Source organism: Meles meles, chromosome 11 (assembly GCF_922984935.1).
Source record: "Meles meles chromosome 11, mMelMel3.1 paternal haplotype, whole genome shotgun sequence".
Classification (NCBI taxonomy): Eukaryota; Metazoa; Chordata; class Mammalia; order Carnivora; family Mustelidae; genus Meles; species Meles meles.
This window is the reverse complement of record NC_060076.1, coordinates 23,793,964-23,813,606: the sequence shown is the minus strand read 5'-3', so window position 1 is coordinate 23,813,606 and position 19,643 is coordinate 23,793,964. Positions and strand designations below refer to the sequence as shown.

General features: G+C 37.1%; 1 protein-coding gene across 4 annotated transcripts in view; it reads right to left on the bottom strand.

Moving 5' to 3' along the window:
* TMEM245 (transmembrane protein 245) overlaps positions 1-19,643 on the bottom strand; it is a 96,995-nt gene that overhangs the window by 45,149 nt on the left and 32,203 nt on the right. For 3 of the 4 annotated variants that reach the window (XM_046022710.1, XM_046022712.1, XM_046022713.1), the window contains exons 7-10: positions 15,840-15,863; positions 10,767-10,871; positions 4,107-4,189; positions 1,521-1,611 (exon numbers count right to left, since the gene is read on the bottom strand). In XM_046022710.1, the coding sequence (XP_045878666.1) occupies positions 1,521-1,611; positions 4,107-4,189; positions 10,767-10,871; positions 15,840-15,863 (303 nt within the window). The remainder of the gene's footprint in view (positions 1-1,520; positions 1,612-4,106; positions 4,190-10,766; positions 10,872-15,839; positions 15,864-19,643) is intronic. The other variant, XM_046022711.1, reaches the window with a different exon arrangement.

The window sequence follows — 19,643 nt, the reverse complement described above, 5'->3', positions numbered from 1 at the left end:
GTAAAAGGTTTCAAACATAACTTCTAAGTAATTTGAAAGTTATTTCTACAAAATCTTAGGCACATTTCTCCAGCTCTTCCCAAATAGATAAGAATTCCAGAACTCAAACAGAAAAACCAAAAAAACTAAATGTTCTGCTTTCAGAAGACACGGTTTTAGAAGTCTAAAATGCTTTTGCAATGGCTGACTGGATTTTCTATGATAGTTAGGAGAGCTATACCCATAAACTTATTTTTTAAAGACTTCCATGTGGCATTCAATTAGGTCACCTGGCACGGACTCAAGAAAATCAGTTACACAGATCTTTCTTTTAACTTTTTACTCAACCACAATTCCACTCTTAGGTTAGATTACTATACACATGTATGTACTGTAATTTTTAAGGTTAACTTTTATTTGAGATTTTTGTTATTGAATTTTAAACAAGGAATCACATACCAATACTTTTTTCCTGGACATACATCTCACTGCAACAAATCTTGTCAATCCATAGATGTTCCTAATTACTTCAATATATTAAAATTCCAGGGGTGCCTGGATGGCTCAATGGGTTAAAGCCTCTGCCTTTGGCTCAAGTCATGATCTCAGGGTCCTAGGATCAAGCCCCACATCAGGATCTCTGCTCAGTGGGGAGCCTGCTTCCTCCTCTCTCTGCCTGCTTCTCTGCCTACTTGTGATCTGTCTGTCAAATAAATAAAAATCTTTTAAAAATATAATTATATATATTAAAATTCCAAATTACCTTCTTTCCCATAGGTAATACTGGGGGGGGGGGGAGATTCCAAATTTGTATCACAGAAAAGGACCCTTACCTGCAATAATTGTGCCTTATCCTCTATCCTTCATTTCTTTCCATAAAGCTTCAGCCAAGCTAATCTCCTCAAGCACAGTCCCACCTCTATATCTTGGTTCACATGCACACTCCTTAAAATACAGGATTCCACAGCAAAGCACCTAGCCCAGTTCCGAGCAAGCTCTTCCAGTGCGCTATAGCAGAAACAACAAGGGATTTACAAGCAGTCTTCAGTCTGAAACCAAGCTCTGCCATTTACTACATGACCACTGGGAATTTACTTAGCCTTGCTAAGCCTGCTTCTTCCTCTGCAAAATGGGCCAAACTATTTAGACTACTGCAGATTTCTTAGAAAGATTAAATGAAACAAACTGGAAACTGCCAGGCACAGTCACCAGCAGATAATAATATTTAATATTTGCTAACAACCATTTTTTTCTCCACAAAGTCTTATTTGACCACCCAATCTTAATGATCATTCTGTCCTAAGGCAAATGAGTAACTACCTTGAGCAAGAAGCAAAGGACCAACCTCTCTGTTCAGGCTACTAGCACCATTAAACACAATCTTCCAGAAAGTTTACTTTCATTGTATGTTTCTCGTTGACCTGTAGATTTAAGCATATTTCAAAAACAGAAACTGTTCTAAAGAGAATCTCCATTTACACTTCATCAAAGCAGAAGGCCCCTACCAATGAAGACCCTGCAGAGAGAGGCTCTTCTCTTACCTTGTGTGTTATCCATTCTCTTCCATACTGGTACACGTTGTTAGCCGCAGAATTGAGGGCTCTTTGGACTACTTGAGCCTCAGGAAGCCAACTAATTTAAAATAAAAGAAAGAAAAAATTAAAACTAGTACATTTTTAGTGGACAAATGTCAGTAACTCTTGGAATTCCATGTATTTAAACAATCAGGAACTGACAAGTTATTAGTCAGTCCTCACACGAGGATACAAATGAATCCTGTGCAGGAATCCTTGACTAACACTTAATTCGACCAACTGAGAGGCTGTTCAAGCTCTCCTTAGCTTTTAGACCCACTTTCCCCACAACCTCCCTTTCATTCTGCTCTGCCTGGTTTCTCTGCCCATACACATCCTGGATCATCTGCCTTATTCAGCACCAGCCTTATTCCAGCATCAGAACTGCTCGGAAACGTGTTAGACATGCAAACTCTTGGGCCCAGGTCCAGACCTACTGAAAAAGAAACAGGGCTGGGGCCCCGCAACCAGGACCCTAATGAGCTCTGAAAGTGATTCTCATACACGTTGATCTAAGAACTGAGTAAAGAACTGAGAAAGAAAAAACTTCTCTTCATGCCATGAGAGACGGCCTCCCCACTATCCTGTTAAGCAGGCTATATCATCTGACTTAATCAATAACACATTTCATATGCGCAGTGCTTTCCGAAGGAGAAATATCTTCACGTATTCTTTATTTTTTTTTTAAGATCTTATTTATTTGAGATAAAGAGAGAGAGCACGCACACAAGCAGGGGGAAGGGCAGAGGGAGAGGGAGAAGAAGACTCCACGCTGAGTAGGGAGTCCTGACACAGGACTTGATCCCAGGATCCCGAGATCATGACCTGAGTCAAAGGCAGACCCTTAGCCAACTGAGTCATCCAAGCGCCCCTCATATATTCCTTATATTGTACCTCAGAGGGTTGTACACTACAGATGTTGACGTTCACAAACTGAATAGTCCTGATTTCAACTATCCATGAGTGATGCCCAAAAGCCAAGGCAAGCAGTAACTAAGAACCTTCCTGAGGCTAACTATGACACACACTACAGAGCTGGCTTATGGGAAAGAGTCAAGTCAAATGCACAACGTTCTCAACTTACAGCAGTTTTATATCCTTGTAGTACTTTATATAGTAAATTGCAAGTGATAGCTAGCTTGCACGTGTATTTGTGTAAGAGAGAGAGAAAGAGAAAGCCAACTGCCACTGACAAAATGTAATGATACCTAGGAAAGCACTTGTTTTTAACCAAAGAAAAAGACATTCTGGATACATTAGAAAGTACAACTTCAAATTGGTAAGGTTTTAACCTTTAATATTAACCAGTTCTTCCTATACTCCAAATAAAGTATTTCTGAAATTTTTGGCAAATTCTCAAATATTTCTCAGCAAGTTAAGACAAAACTTTAGAGATGATTACAAATGTAATAATCTAAGCATGAAGATATGAACAGGAAATTGAGATCTTTAAATAGAGGTGGGATTTGGGAAAAAATTAAGTAGCTTTTAAATTATTCTAGTTTATCAGTGCTTTGAAGGAACTGCTGAATATTTTCAATTACCTGGTACGACATTTTATGGGGAAAATTATAACCTCTAGTGTTAAACTATGAGACTTCACATTAGTATTTGAATAGATCTTTAATGACTAACAAGTGTCTACGAGGCCTGATAAATTACAGAGATGCCTGGGTGGCTCAGCCGGTTCAGCGCTGCCTTCAGCTCAGGTCCTGATCCTGGGGTCCTGGGATGGAGTCCTGTATTGGTTCCTTGCTCAGCAGGAAGCCTGCTTCTCCCTCTGCCTGCCATTCCCCCTGCTTGTGCTCTCCCTCTCTAACCAATAAATAAGTAAAATCTTTAAAAAACAACAACAACAAAACAAAACAAAAAAAGACTTTATAGAAACAGGTGGCTGGATTTCACCCTGAGCCACAGATTGCCAAGCTTGCCTCCAAAATGATACAATGTGAGAGCCCTCAGATGGCTCAGTCCATTAAGCATTTGACTCGGTTTCAGCTCATGTCATGATTTCAGGGTAGTGAGATCACACCCCGCACTGGGCTCCACACTCAGCTGCAAATCTGCTTGGGATTCCCTCCCTACCTCTCTCCCTCCACCCCTCTTCTAGCTCAGCTTTCTCTAAAATAAATAAATCTTTAAAAAAAAGATACAAGGTGGAAACACTGCTAACTCTGCCACTGGGGGATTATCTCAATTTGCTTAACTTTTGATCCTGATTTCTTGTGTATGAAATGGGGACAGTCTCTCTAATCTCCTCAGTCACTGCGAGGAACACAGGACACACGGTAGGTAAAGGTGCTTTGCAAATCATAAACATATTATAAACTATAAATCTCATTTCAAATATAAAGGCATTGACCATAAACTGTTCCCCAAATCTTATGTACATCCCTCTCCCACCATCCTTCAAAACATGACATTCTTATGCAAAAATGTCAACATTCATCAAATCTCTCTTCCAAATTAGCTGCATCAATGAAGATTATTTTGTGAAAACAGATACTAAACCTAGGGCATCCATTTCTATTTTTGCCAAAATAACATTCTTACTTTGCCCACTCAGGGTGATTTGCTAGAGTCTCATTAATCAAATTGCTTGTGACTTCAATCATGTGTACACTCTCTTGATGTACCTGTATTATGGATAGGAGAGAAAAGAATCTCAATAAAAAATAAGCCCAATTTAACATTTCTTTTTCTACACTATTACTGGAACAATGATTTTGAGTCAAATAATTACACACTTAGTTTCAATTAATTTAGAAACCTGTACGGAACAGCTGTTACACATAATGTCCTATGACCCTCACTATGGAAAATAAAAAGTACACACTAGCTCTCTGACTTCAAGCTCAACAACTTCAAGAAAAATTACATAAAAAGATATATTCAAATATTTATACCCATACACAAGACAAATAGGTAAATATATTCAGTTCACACACATTATGTGTCTACAGTACACATAAGCTTTATCAACACTGCATGAGCTTATACAATTATGACGCAGTGTGAGACATCAAAGAATTTAGTAAAGTTGCGGAGTAAAACAAAACAAAACAAAAAAACAGATGAAACTGCATCTCGGAATTTACCCTGCTAAATAACAAACAAAATGAGGAGGACAGAGGTATCTGGGTGGCTCAATCAGTTAAGTGACAGACTCTTGATTTGGGCTCAGGTCATGATCTTAGGGTTGGAAGGTCAAGCCCTGTGTCGGGATCCCCACTCAGCGTGGAGTCTGCTTGAGATTCTTTCTCGCCCTCTGCCCTTCCCACTCTCCCCCTCTCTAAATTAAAAAAAAAGGAGACAGAGAGATAAAAAGAAACAAGCCAGTGCCAGAGAACATGCTCTACGTTTTACTATTTTTTTAAAGATTTATTGGAGGGGCACCTGGGTGGCTCAGTGGGTTAAAGCCTCTGCCTTTGGCTCGGGTCATGATACCGGGGTCCTGGGATCAAGCCCTGCATCAGGCTCTCTGCACGGCAGGGAGCCTGCTTCCTCCTCTATCTGCCTGCCTCTCTGCCTACTTGTGATCTTTGTTTGTCAAATAAATAAATAAAATCTTAAAAAAAAAAAAAGGTTTATTGGAGAAAGAGAGAATGAGGAGGGGAAGGGGCAGAGGGAGAAGCCAACTTCCCACAGAGCAGGGAGCCTGACTTGGGCCTTACTTCCCAAGATCATGACCTGAGCTGAAGGCAGCCACTTAACGGACTGAGCCACCCAGGTGCCCCTGTATTTTATTATTTTTAAATGAGGCATATTGAGCATATGGTTTATCCTGCTATTCCATGTTTACTCGAAAGAACATGATTCTGCTGTTGTCACTTCACATTGGCCAATAGTGTTTTTCAAGATTTTTATATTCTTATTAATTTGCATCTACTTATTCTCTCAATTACTGCAAGAGGAGTATTACTGAATCCCTAACTATTTCTGCTTTTAATTCTGAATATTTTGCTTCATGTATTTTAGAGCTCTATTGTTAGGAACATACACACTTAAAATCGGTATATCCTACTGCAATATTACCCCATCATTATGGAAAGATCTCATTTCTTATTGGTCTTCAGTAATATTTAACTACATTGTCTGATATTAATATAATTTATAACTCTTATGTTCACAGTTCGCATGGTATATCTTTTTTTTATCCTTTCACTATCGGTCTTTTTATGACTTTGAATTTCAAGGGTAAACCACTTATAGATACCATTTGCTAGAACTTGCTATTTTATAACCAGACTGAAAATCTTTGCCATTTGATTATTTAATTGCCTCATATTTAATATATCCACTGACATGACTGGATTTAGGTCTGCCATTTTCCTATCTGCTTTCTGTTTCATCCCTATTCTTGTTCTTTCACTGCCTTCTGTGTAAAGCAATTATATTTTTAGTATAGCATTTTAGTTTCTCTAAAATTTAATGGTTGCTATTCATCTTAAACCAACCACATCTTTATCATAAACGACCTCAAGTTATACTAACTTCCAATTAAATATAAGAACTTCATACCAGTATAATTCTCTTTCCAAGTCTTCTTTTTGTGCTATGGTTACACATATAGTTCATGTATGTGTACTATGAACTCTATAATACAGTGTTTTTTATGTTTTTACTTTTCTTTAAATAGTCCTGTTGTTTAAATAAAGTGACAAGGGGGGGAATGTAATTTTTATATATATCCACATATTTACCAAGTGCTTTTCATTCTTCCCTTTGGATACAAGTTATTTCTGAAGTCATTTCTGTTCAGTCTGAACGAATTCCTTTAGCATTCCTTATACTGTGGGTCTGCTATTAACTAATTCTCAGTTTTGGTTATCTAGAAATACTTTTATTTTGCTTTTACTTTCAAAAAATAGTTTTGGAGGGATGCCTGGTTGACTCAGTCAGTTAGGTGTCTGCCTTCAGCTCAGGTCATGATCCCAGCGTCTTGGGATCAAGTCCCACATCAGGCTCCCTGTTCTCTCACTCTCATGTGTGCATGCTCTAATAAATAAATAAAATCTTTAAAAAAAAAAAAAAAGAATAGTTTCAGTGAATATAAAATTTTTGGCTGACTAGTTGTTTTCTTCCCAAGGCTAAATATGTCATTCCAATGTCATGTGGTATTCACTGTTTATTACGAGAAGTCAGTTGTTACCTGTTTTATTGTTCTCCTGCATGTGATGTGTAATTTTTCTCTTGCTTCCTTCAAGATTTTTTTTTATCTTTTTGGCTTCCAGTAGTTGAACTGTGATGGGTATCTAGGTTTTGTTTTATATGTATTTATTCCACTCAGCATTTGTTGAGCTTCTTGGCTATTTTATTGTTCTTCACCAGACTTGACACGTTTTTGATCATTATTTCTTCAAATATTTTTTTCCATTCTTCTCTTTCTCCTTTCACTTTCTGGGATGCCAATTACATATCTGTTAGAATCTTTGCTATCATCTTACAAATCTTTGAGTCTCTCCTCATCCACTATCTTAAAAATATTTTGTTCGTCAGATTAGAAACCTTCTATTGATCTTTCTTCAAATTCATTCTTTTTTTCCCCTCCTGGATCCCAAATCTGCTGTTGAGCCTAGCTAGTAAATTTTTCATGTTATTGCTCTTTTCAGCTCTAGGATTTCTAGTTAGTTCTGTTTAATAGTCTCCATTTCTCAGTTGAGCATCTGCATTTATTTATACATTACCATACTTTCCTTTAATTTTTGAACATATTTATAACAGCTGCTAAATCCAACATCTGCACTACTTAAGGACCCCTTTCTTTGACTGCTTTTTCCTCCCTCCAAGTCACACTTATCTGTTTCTTTTATGTCTAGTAATTTCTGGTTAAAAAAAATTTTTTTTAAATGTGTTGTAGCAACTCTGGATTTTGTTTTGTTCTTCTGAGAGCTGTCGTTTGTTTCAGTAAGCAATTAACTTATCTGTAGTGAAGCTGCAAATCTGCCCTCCCTGTCACTGATGTTTCTGCTCAGTGTTTTTTATTTTATTATTATTTTTTAAAGCCTAAAGCCTTCCCCTGAGCCTGCATAGTTTAGCAGTCAGCAAATGATTTTGGCAAAAATCATGCTCACAATAGGAATCTTCATTCTCTGCAGCCTAAGATGTGTGAGTTGAGAAATGCAATCAAAGGCACAAACAATCTGCAAATTCTCCAAGCTTCCAAAGTGCACAGGGCTCCTTGGAGTCTCCCAGATATCAGTTTAGGATTAATCTTCTTATAATTAAGCCCTTCATGGTTCTCTTGCTTCCAGAATCTCTCCCTCTAATTTATAGCTGCTCTCTTGCCAGCCCCAAACCAAGTCTACTACCTCCCACAGGAAAAGCTTCAGGTTTCTGTTTCACAAGCTAGGCAGAATGAGAAAAACTCCAAGCACGAAAGCCACAAACTACCTGTTTTACCAGCTTCAGGAACAGTTTTTCATGAGCAAATACTCCTCAGATTGTTGCCTAACTGATGGTTTTCCAATGCCCTCATACAGTGCTTTTAATAACTTTTTAAAGATTTTATTTATTTGAAAGAAAGACAGAAAGAGCATGAGCAGGGGGAGGGGCAAGCGGAAAGGAAGAAGCAGACTCCCTGCTCGGCAGGGAGCCCAACACAGGGCTCAATCCCAGAACCCTAGGATAATGAACTGAGTTGTCAGACATTTAACTAACTGAGCCACCCAGGCTTCCCAGTATTTTTAATAATTTTATGCTGTTTTGCTCTTGCTTTCTGTGGGAAGGAATTATCTGACATCCTTGCCCTGTTATTACCCAAAGATAAAGCCTAAAAGGAATTCTGACAGACTGGATGTGGATAACAAAAGGAAAGAATGTAGTCAAGGATGACTCAGAAGCTTTTCACCTAAGCAAGTAGAATGGAGTGGTCATTTACGCCAAAATACTTAGACTTTCAGGAGGAGAACACACAAGCAAGGGAAGAGCTGAAATTCAGTTTTTGGTATGTTATATTTGAGATGGCTATTAGAAACTGAAGTGGATACTCTAATGGTGTTAGAGAATCCCATTATTGGCTGGGAGAATAAGCTAGATAACCAATAAGTTTCCTTCAAAAGCTCAGTTCGCATAAGTCCTAGACCACAAAAAAGTAGTTCAGTAATACATGTTATCCAAGTTCAGGAAAGCAAAAGCTCACTGAAGCATGGGTTGAGCAAAAAAAAAAAAAGGATATGAAAAATGAATAGAATCGACATGAGCAGGGGAGCCTGGGAAGCTCAGTCAGTTAAGCGTCTGCCTTGGGCTCAAGTCATGATCCTGGGGTCCTGGGATCGAGCCCCATGTTGGGCTCCCTGCTCTCCAGGGAGTCTGCTTCTTCCTCCCCCTGTTCTTGTGTTCTTGCTTGCTCTCTCTCTCTCTCCCTCTCAAATAAATAAATAATATCTAAAAAAAAAAAAAAAAAAAAAACTTGACATGAGCAGTCAAGAAGACCCTCTGCAAAGAAGCAAAGAAAGGAGAGTGAAATGGAAGAGCAGGAGAGAAAAAGACAAATGGAAGCTCATACTGTTATACGGTTTCTCTAAGAACTAGAAGAGAAGGTAAGAATGTATAATGGCAGGTTTAGGCAAAATGTAGCAAAAACAGGGGCGCCTGGGTGGCTCAGCGGGTTAAAGCCTCTGCCTTCAGCTCAGGTCATGATCCCGGGGTGCTGGGATCGAGCCCCGCATCGGGCTCTCTGCTTAGCTGGGAGCCTGCTTCCTCCTCTCTCTGCCTGCCTCTCTGCCTACTTGTGATCTCTATCTGTCAAATAAATAAATCTTTAAAAAAAAAAAAATGTAGCAAAAACAAAAAAAGGTCTCTAAACAAGTCTATACAGTTTATATAAGTGACTATATATGATCAATATCCAGAGAAAAGATAAGAACTACATAGAAACTGAAACAGAGATATGGATAGAGCAAGTTATTACGAGCTGAGACTGGGGACATACTGAGCCTAAAAATAACTAAGAACAGGACTTCCAAGTAGAGACTCATATAGCAGGAAACAACGCAATCCCTCAGTAAATTCTGCATGTCGGATTATCTACTGATAACATATCTCGACAGCACTATATGAAAATTTTTCATATCCGCAATTTCACATAAACTTCTCAATTCTTGGAAAGTAACATATCAAAACCTAGGATGACAAGTTCAGGGGACTTCAGATAAAGATTAAGATAAAATAAAATAAAAAAAAAATTTATTTTAAAAGTCAAGAAGATATATCACTATAGAGAAAATTTTAGCTGCATTTAGAGAATTTTTTTTTTTAAACAAAGAAGGGTGTTAAAACCTGAATGTTTGTATCCTCCCAAAAATTCTTATGTTCAAATCCAAACCTCCAATATGATGGTTAAGAGACAGGGCCTTTAGAAGTAATTAGTTCACCAGGATGGAAGCCCTCATTATGGTATCAGTGTTGTTATAAGAGGAGACACAAGAGAGGTGATCTTTCTCTCCCCCATGTGAGGGTACAAGAAGAAAACGGTCATTTTTAAACCAGACAGAGTGCCTTTTACCAAGAACTTGACCGTGATGGCACCTTGATCTGAGACTCCCCAACTTCAGAACTGTGACAAATAAATGTTTGTTGTTTAAGCCTCCCAGTGTATAGTATTCTGTTACAGCAGTCCAAACTAAGAAGAGAAATAACTGGAAATGTAAGCTGGAAGGACCTAGAAATTGAGATATAAAGATTCTATGGTATATTAGCAGAAAGACCAATGGGACAAGAAGGGAAGGAGCTAATCAAGAAATTCTGATCTAGTAAACAAGGAACTAACTAGATTAGGACTCATGAGACCAGATCACAGTTCTCCCATTAAAAGAAGCCATTTATCCTTCACTATCTGTGATCATTTCTTCTGTGATCATTTCTGAGGATTTTGATAAAAACAAAATAAAAATGCACATAAAAAATTAAAAGTAGGCAAATTCATGGCAAAACTAATAATGCAAAAATCTAAATAATTTGTTATATATATTTATAAGCAAAGTAAGTTTTCCATGCCAGCTTCTGCCAGCTTCTTGTACATACTACAGTTTTTTAAGTAGGCTCCACTCCCAGTATGGAGCTCAGTTTTGGGCTTAAACTCACAACCCTGAGATCAAGACCTGAGGTTATACCAAGAGTCAGATTTTTAACCAACCACGTCACCTAGGCACCCCTGCATACTACAATTCCAACAAGAGTTTATTAATAGCAATAGTAACTGTCATACTCTACCTTTGCGGTCAGGAGTAGAGCTAACAGAAGAGTTCCTATCACTAACAAAAATATGATGAAAATGCTTATTATTTTGTCTAACATCTTCTCCAACCAGATGATCATCTGCATAGAAAAGAAAAAGAGAATTACTTATCTTCCAAGCATAACTTAATAAAAATGCATGTATATCCAAATATTATCAAGACAAAATAGGCTATTCAGCATTGCAAATCAAACTACAGCATAATGATTAAAGCAGCGAAAGCTGTAAGCAAGTTCAGAAAATTAACTAATAGCATTAATTATTGTTGTTATATAAAAAGTTTATTATTGTCCTATCTAAGAAAGGCAGTCAATTTGAACATATTTATGTTTGAATACTCACACAATGGTATATTTACATTTCAAGTTGTAACTTATAATCTGGTAAATATTCGAAATGAAATAAAATATTTAAACGAACTAATGATAATACATTAGCTGACCTCAAATCTCATGGAATTTTACTAACAATTAGCAAATATAGATAGCTTTAGAAAAAGTATGCCTTACAAAATAGGTATTCCCTAAATTATACAAATAAAATAGGAGCAAATTAAAATAGGAATTACATTCAAAATATTTTTTCCCTTTGATGCCACTAAGGTTACAAAAACAGTAACAATAAGAATCTAAGGTTAAGGTAATGATAATATCAATTTCAGAATACTACCCTGGGAGGGGGGAGGTCAGCAGGTAGATGCACAATTAGAAGGGATACAAAATGGGCTTTAATTATACAGGGAATGTTTTCCCAAGCTGGAGGACAGACTCACTGATGTTCTTTACATCTTTTTATATATGAAATATTTCATAACAAAATACTTTTTAGAATCTGACATTCCACTTGAAATTTCCATTCTTTTTAAAACATAAGCTCTAGGACAAATTGACTGTAAATAAAGAATAATCATTACTATAATGGTTATTCCTTAATCAATAAAATTACAGCTCTCCCTAAATGCTATATTTTGAGTATAACTTCTCTCATCTTTCACAATCACAAATAACCTTACATTTAAAAAAATTTTTTCAGAATATATAATTATGACAGATTTCTACAATTCCTCCCATGCAAAGCTACCATGTAACATTTCAAAAGTAAAATCAATTAGACTGATGACTACTGAAACACCACATTGTACCCCTCAACCCCTACATAAGCTACAGCATTGCTGAATAAGTTAGTCTTAATTTAAATCTGAATTATGCCTCCAGTGAGTTAAACACACAAGAGCAAAGAATGGTGGTTAAAAACAAAACATGACTTCTGAAATGTTTTCCATTCCATGCTATAAGCTTGCATCCCTTTATCTTTCATGAAAGATACTATCACTAAGAGATCAACGCTGCAGTGAACTCATAGATAAAAAGTTCATCTTTTATCTTGACAATTATAGCTTCAAACAGAAGAGTTAATTTTCAGTGCATGCCACCAAAGCATCAAAGACAACGCAGAGATTAAAAAAAGTAGTATCAAGTTTCTAAGATATGGAAGGTCAGATGTCATTTTGAATGTACGTTCTAAAATCAAGAAACTTTCCAGTTGCACAATCAGAAACCAACTCTTAAATAGTTCTTAAGACAGTTTCCTGAGGAAAGAGCTACTGTTCTATTCTTCTTCCTTGTAGTTCCCAAGCCTGACAGTGTGTGGCACATGGTAAAAGCTCAAATACATATATTTGAACAGGCAAACATAAATAACTTCAGAATTAAGACCAGATTTGTATTCACAAATTATAATATCTAAAAATAACTTGGGAGCCCCAATTTTCTATAAAAATGTCTATTCTGAAATATGTTTTTAAAATGTAAATGATGATTTAGAAAATGTATCTAAATTTAAGTGTGGGTATTTCTAACATATAAAACATGGAATTCACAAATACATTATGTATATCAACATTACAAAATCAAACTTTATTTTTTTAAACCAGGGTAGAACTTTCCTATCAGAAGCCATATACCTAAGGTTTAGAAAAAATCCACACTAAGAGATAAAGAGATAAGATAAAAATCTGTATTCAGGGCTAACAGTGAGGGTTAGAAGTTTCATTCAAATTTTAAAACAAATAGAACCATTTAAGATACTCAATATATAAACTAAAAAGATGGGGAGGGGGATCCAGTCCCATTATCTCTGATTAAGTTACAGTGAAAAAACAGGACAAAAACGGAGACAGGTTAAGAGAGAGAGAGGAGTGGGAAAGAGAGACCAGGGAAGAGTTACCAAAGAATAAAGGGAGGGGTTTTGTTGTTGTTGTTGTTTTAAAGGTCAAAACAGGAGGAAAAAGTGTGTGGCTGGGGGAAACTGGTGCACAGAACAAAGGCAATCAATAAAGAGGAAATAACAAAAGTGAACAGAAAACTTAGATGGAGGAAAAGAACCCCCAGAAAAAGGTGAATGGAACGAGACTCTCGAGGAAACAGAAACTCAGACATAGAAAGAGAAACACAGGGGTGCCTGGGTAGCTCAGTCAGTTAAGCATCTGCCTTTAAGCTCAGGTCATGATCCCCATGTGTTAGGATCGAGCCCCACATCGAGCTCCCTGCTCAGCAGAGGAGAGTCTGCTTCTCCCTCTGCCCCTGCTCGTGCTCTCTCTGTCGCTCACTCTCTCTCTCTCTAATGAATGAAATCTTTAAGAAAAAAAAAAAAGAAAGAGAGAAGCATGGACAGAAGAAGCAATAGAGAAGCAGAAGGGAATGGAGGAGAGAATTCCTAAAGAAATGCCGAAGGCACTGTCCGAGGAGACAGATCTGTGCTGTGCTCAGCTTTGGGCAGCAGAATCCACACCACCTGCCATCAGCTGTCATTACCGCCTGCCCATAGAAGTCACACTGTCCCTGGTGATCTCCCCAGCCTTCCTTGCTCTGAGAAATTATTTTAGTTATTAAACTTTACTTTCTTAAAGGGGAAGGGGAGTAATTTTAAAATGACATTCTGAATGTTTCCAGTGTGAAGGAAGGGCATGCATTTTTTCAAAATTTAGAGAGGTCAATAAATGTATGGTTATACTGCAAGACTTTGAAACTTCTAAATTGGTTTTGGTTATAGGAAGCTATTAAGAACGTTATCATTCCACTACTGAGTTTTCTATTCATTATTCTGGGTCTGTTGGCTTTCATTTTGTTTTATTTTTTTTAACCAAATTCTAGTTGAGTCTTAGTGCAAATAACCGACACTAAAAAATAAAACAAGCCTTGAGAAGTAGGTTCTGTCTCAATTAACCACAGATATGTTCTCTCTCACCCTCCCTTCCCTTGAATTAGTTTCCTAGTTCACTCCACTTGAACCTGAAACACCAAATACCCAATGCTGCAAATTTTCTAACCTTGGATGTAATGTAATAAAATAGACCTCAACTTATTTATGTGCTTTCCTGGAATGGACAGTCCCAGAACTTACAGCAGTCACTCCCGCTCTCCAATGATGCTTGACCTATACTATACGGAATCATCAAAGAAAGGAAACCATCACTTGATCTCTTGGGAATCTTTTAAACCCGAGTTACAACTGGTTAGCTATGAAACAGGCTCTTAAATTAGGTGTTCTAACTCACTCAGTCACCAAAGGTTCAATCAAATTGCACCTAATGACTTTAGCTCTCCTTTCTCTCATCCCTTGAGGACAATTTGATTTCAACATACACAAGTTGGAGAAGTGTATAAAACCACCTACTTTGATCAAAATAAGAAAATGTGACTTTTGTTTGCAGCACTGTTATTTGCCAAGGATTGAACTCATTTACTCATGTTAGTTTTGCAGGGCACGGAGGTATAGACAACAGCATGTATGTTGGTAGGAGCAGGGCAGTGGCCAATAAGTGTATGTATGTATGTATGTATGTATGTATGTATGTATGTATGTATGTATTTTACACACTGTTTATTTTCAATCCAAAGTTCAGAAGTTTAAGGCAAGTCAAGTCACCCCTTTCTTCTTCTTCAAAAGAAAGAAGAAAACCTTAATCTCTATACTAAAAGTGTCACCTTGGTCTATTTCTAAGAAGTACCACATTCATCTTAAGGTCTTCTATGATATATCCACTGAAAATTTAAGGTTTTGTTGTATCTAAACACGATACACATAAATGTCATCTCTTGCTGTCTCAAGGATTTGATGAATTTAAGTCTACAACTACTATATATGGGCTACATGTCACAAGTACAGCACTCCTAATTTATCTGGATTAGCCTTTATTGAAGTTATTAAAAATGTACCTATTTTATGCAAATCATGCGAAGCATTCACTATACATACAATGTCATACCTTGGGAAATACATGAAATTAAAGGTCACAGGACATGACCACAATCTTTTTTAAGTTAAAAATGAAATTCTAGAAGAGTAGCTATTTAAAAAAAAAAAAAAAAAGACACTATATAAAATTACCAGCCAAGTGAATCAAGTATTTCACAGATCTTTTTCAAAAATTCTCGTGTCATTTATAAAATAAGTAGCAATAAAAAGTTCTCTTTCCAGGGTGCCTGGGTGTTTCAGTTGGTTAAGCATCTGCCTTTGGCTCAGGTCTTGTTCCCTGGGTCCTGGGATCCAGCCCTGCATCTGGTTTTCCTGCTCAAAAGGTAGACTGCTTCTCCCCCTCTCTCTCTCTCTGCCCCTTCCCCCCACTCATTCTCTCTCTCTCTCTCTCAAATAAATAAAATCTGTTACAAAAAGTTCTTGTTCCTTTTCGATAAGTATTGCCTAATGTGCTCTCACACATCAAAGAAGACTAGAGTAGGGCTCTTTTCATAACAGAGCTGAAAAGGAACAGCAATCACTCACTGTAGACAAACGGACTGTAAGACAGAACTTCTGACACACACCTGGGCAAGGAGATAGTAACCATCTATCCTAAATAAATAGCTTTGGGTGTTTAGCAAATTGTACTGTGATAGTACCAATGATTCACGACCTTCCATAGCTTATTAATTTGAACTTTAAAAGCAAAAACTAACTTTGACATATGGACAGAAACAGAAAGAAAATGGAGAGACAGGGGGAAGTTACAGAATTCAGTAATAAAACCCAACATCCATGTGTTCATTTACCTTCTTATTTAGCCAGTGCCAGAGCTTGAGGGTAGGGGGTAAGGTAAGAAAGAGAAGATAAGAACAGTGGAATATCATTAGAGAATGCAATAATAGTATGAAAAGAAAAGAAAGTCACCGAGAGTATGAAGAGGAGATAGTCCTAGACCAAAAAAACAAAACAAAAACTGGGAAAATAACTGTAATGCATTAACAAAGTTTTAAAATCAACTGTATATAGTATTCATTTAAGATATACAATGACTGAAATAACCACAAGCTTTTTTAGCAATTCCACAATTAAAAATACATGCTTGTCTGCTTAAGCAGTCACACCAAATTCCAAAGATCAGAACAATAATTAAAATTCTTTCTCAAATCAGGTACCAAAAGGATTTTTTGTCCCTTTATAAATTAATTCATATTCAAATACCATGTGTTCATTGAACTTTGTGGCTGTAGCTTTATAGTACAGGTCATTTCACATTTTTTAAACAGTAAAACACTTCTGTGCTCATTTGGAACAGTGAACACTTGGCCAAAGAGCAGACGGAAACAAAATTCTATTAATATTTGGTGTATCTCCTTCCATCTCATTTTTTAAGCACTTATCTCTCTATGTAACATCCTTTCTTTCATATAAACGTTACCACATCGAAACACCTCACAATATTTAACATTATATAACTAACACTAGTTAGTGGACACATGATATAAAAATCGCTAAACACAGGACTGAAGGCATTATTAGTGATATAAAAAATATAAAAGCTAAAAAGCTTAATTTTATCAGGGTAACTGTAAACACTCCTTGCAGAGTTTTTACTAAAAGTATACCCAGTGCATGTTTAAAACTATCCTTCAATCAATCTCCTGTAGAGGAATAGTTTCAAAAACACTAGTCTCATCAATTGAAATTTAAAAGAAACATGAAAAACAGATTTATTCTCCAAAGCAGCAACCCATATATATTATTATACTAGATAAAACATAATTATGGCATCGATTATTACTAGATGAAAATTCAGTTTGCAGTACTCATTTATTCTGTTTTATTATTATAGCCAAAAATGATAGTTTTATTTATTTTACTGTCCCTCTTTTTTTTTTATCTATTTGATATTTATTAAACTTAGTTTCTCCAGCTATGGTTTGGCATTATACAAAGCATCTTAATGACATAGTAGAGTTAAAAAGATCTTTACAAATTGAAATGTGATACCTTTGTCTCCAAATATTTTAATCGCCATAAATTTGTTTAAAAATACACATTAAACGCATGTTTGACACTCTAAACTTTCTATAATCTCAATACCACAAAATACATATAATATACTATACAGATGTGGAAAAATCTAGTTAGTATATAATACTTTGCTCACCATTAACAGCTTTATTATGTGAAATGCACATACTTAGAAATCCTAGCTTTTGAGCCCCAAAGTACCTCTGAAATTTTAATGTATTGCAACAAATAAAAATCACAGTATATAATTGAAATTTTGGTTGAAAATGTCAGATGCCTAAATATTTTGGATAAAAGAAATGTAAAACAAAGATTTGGATCATGTACAAAAACAAAGGCATCCTATCAGACACTAACAGTACCTTTCTGCAAAATCAACAAGGCTTTTAATTTATCAGCAGCATTATTTTACTGTCCCTCTTAAGAACAACAAGTTGGCATACAAATTTGAATAAAAAATGGCAATTTTACAAGGCTACTCCATCACAAACACTTTTGATAACTGCAGAACTTCAACTGACATAACTCTAGAATTGTCCTAAGTGAAGGGTTCCAAATACAAATACGTGGGACTCTGAAAACAAGAGTTAGTGTCCATCCCTTCTGATAGCGGTAAGGCTGTCAGAAGTTAACTGAAAGTTAACTGTAAGAGTCGTCCTCTTTAAACAGTCTGCAGGATTAATCTGCTCTAGTAAAACAAAGCTTCACCCCAATACCAGGAAGATGTGATAAATATGTTAAAATCTGTGGGAAATCTTAGACTTTTTCATATTTAAAAAGTTGAAAAAAGAATACAAATAGGCAAACCACAAAATAAAAATATAAATAGTCAATAAGCAAACTAATTTTTTTAATTTCAAACTAAAACAACACTCATACTTCTTTTTATGAAACTGAAAAAATACTTTTTTGTTATAATATCTAGTATTGGCAAGAGCTCAGAAAACAGGCACTGCCCTATGTTACACTGATGGGAACTTAAACTGGCAAACTTTCTGCAAGACAGAAAGGCAATCCGTAAGAAAACATATCCCCCTAGGGAGCCTGGGTGGCTCAGTCAGTTAAACTTGCGATCCTTGGGGCACCTGGGTGGCTCAGTGGCTCAGTCATTAAGCGCCTGAATTCAGCTCAGGTCATGATCTCGGGGTCCTGGGATCGAGCCCCACATCAGGCTCCCTGCTCAGCGGGGAGTCTGCTTCTCCTTCTGCCTCTGGCCCTCCCTCCTTTCCTCTGCTCATGCTCGTACTCTCTCTCTCTCTCAAAAACAAACAAACTTCTGACTCCTGGTTTTGGCTCAGGTCAAGATCTTGTGGTTATGGGATCAAAACCCACATTGGGCTCTGTGCTCAGTGCGGAGTTTGCTTCGAATTCTCTCTACCTCTCCCTCTCACTCACTCTCTCTCTCAAATAAATAAAATCTTAAAAAACAAAAACAAAAACAAAAAAACGTATCCCCCTGCATCTCTGCTCCCCCAGGAGATGTTACAATGGCTTTAAAAGATTTCTATCCTTCCATCTCACATGAACTCCAGTTCTTCGTCCCATTCCTGTCTACACTGGTTTCACCTAACGGTATTTCTCAACCTGAGGTCATAGATGGACCTGCTCAGGGAAACAGTCTGTAGGCTCTGTGAGGAAGTCTGGCTCACACAGCACAGCCCCCACAAAGACCTTGACTTGGTCTCACCTGACTCTCCCACCTCGTGTCTGCATATATCCCACTGTGACTGCTTCCTTGGTGCTCCCTAAGAAGTCACTCTGTGACAGTCGCTCCCTTTGCACTGCTCCATCCGCCTATTTCTCCTGCCCTGTCACCTAAGAAACTCCTACTTGCGCCTTGAAATTTCCTCTGGCATCACCTCTTCTGCAAAACCTCCCCTCTCCCACTGCCTTGCCAACAGCCTCTCTTGCTCAGTACTGCCACTGTGTTCTGTACATACTGTCCTCCACAAATTAAAACCACCGCTCACACACAGAGCCACTATGAATCAGGCTCTGATCTAGGAACACTACGTCTATTGACTCATTTAACCCCCACAGCCATTCTCCGAGGTGCATGCTATTATGTTTATTGTATTGATAAGGAAAACAAGGCACAGAAAAGTTAAGAAATTCATCCAAGATCACAGAGCTAGTAGGTAGCAGAACTGGGATCTGAAACCAGTCTGAAATCGGGGTTCATGTTCTGAACCACTGTGTCTAAATTTTAACGGACTGCTGTCTCTCCACTAAACAGAGCTCCTACATCTACTTTTCTGTGAGTCAGTGGATTTTCCTGAGGACTTAGCCCATTATCTGACATGTGCGAATTACTCCAAAAATACTGCACTTGGGTGGCATTACCTGACAACGTAATTTTAAGCAAGTCACTTAGCCCCTTTAGATTTCAATGAGGGAGTTGAACAGGTGTTCCACAATGTCCATTTCTACCATTTTTAAGAGGGAAAACTACTTACACAATACTGATTTAAACTAAGTCTATCCTATCTTTACAGAAGTCATAGTTCTAAACTTTAAATATTATCATAGATACAGACATTAAATGTGTTATCAACAATCATAGTATGAGCACCAAATAC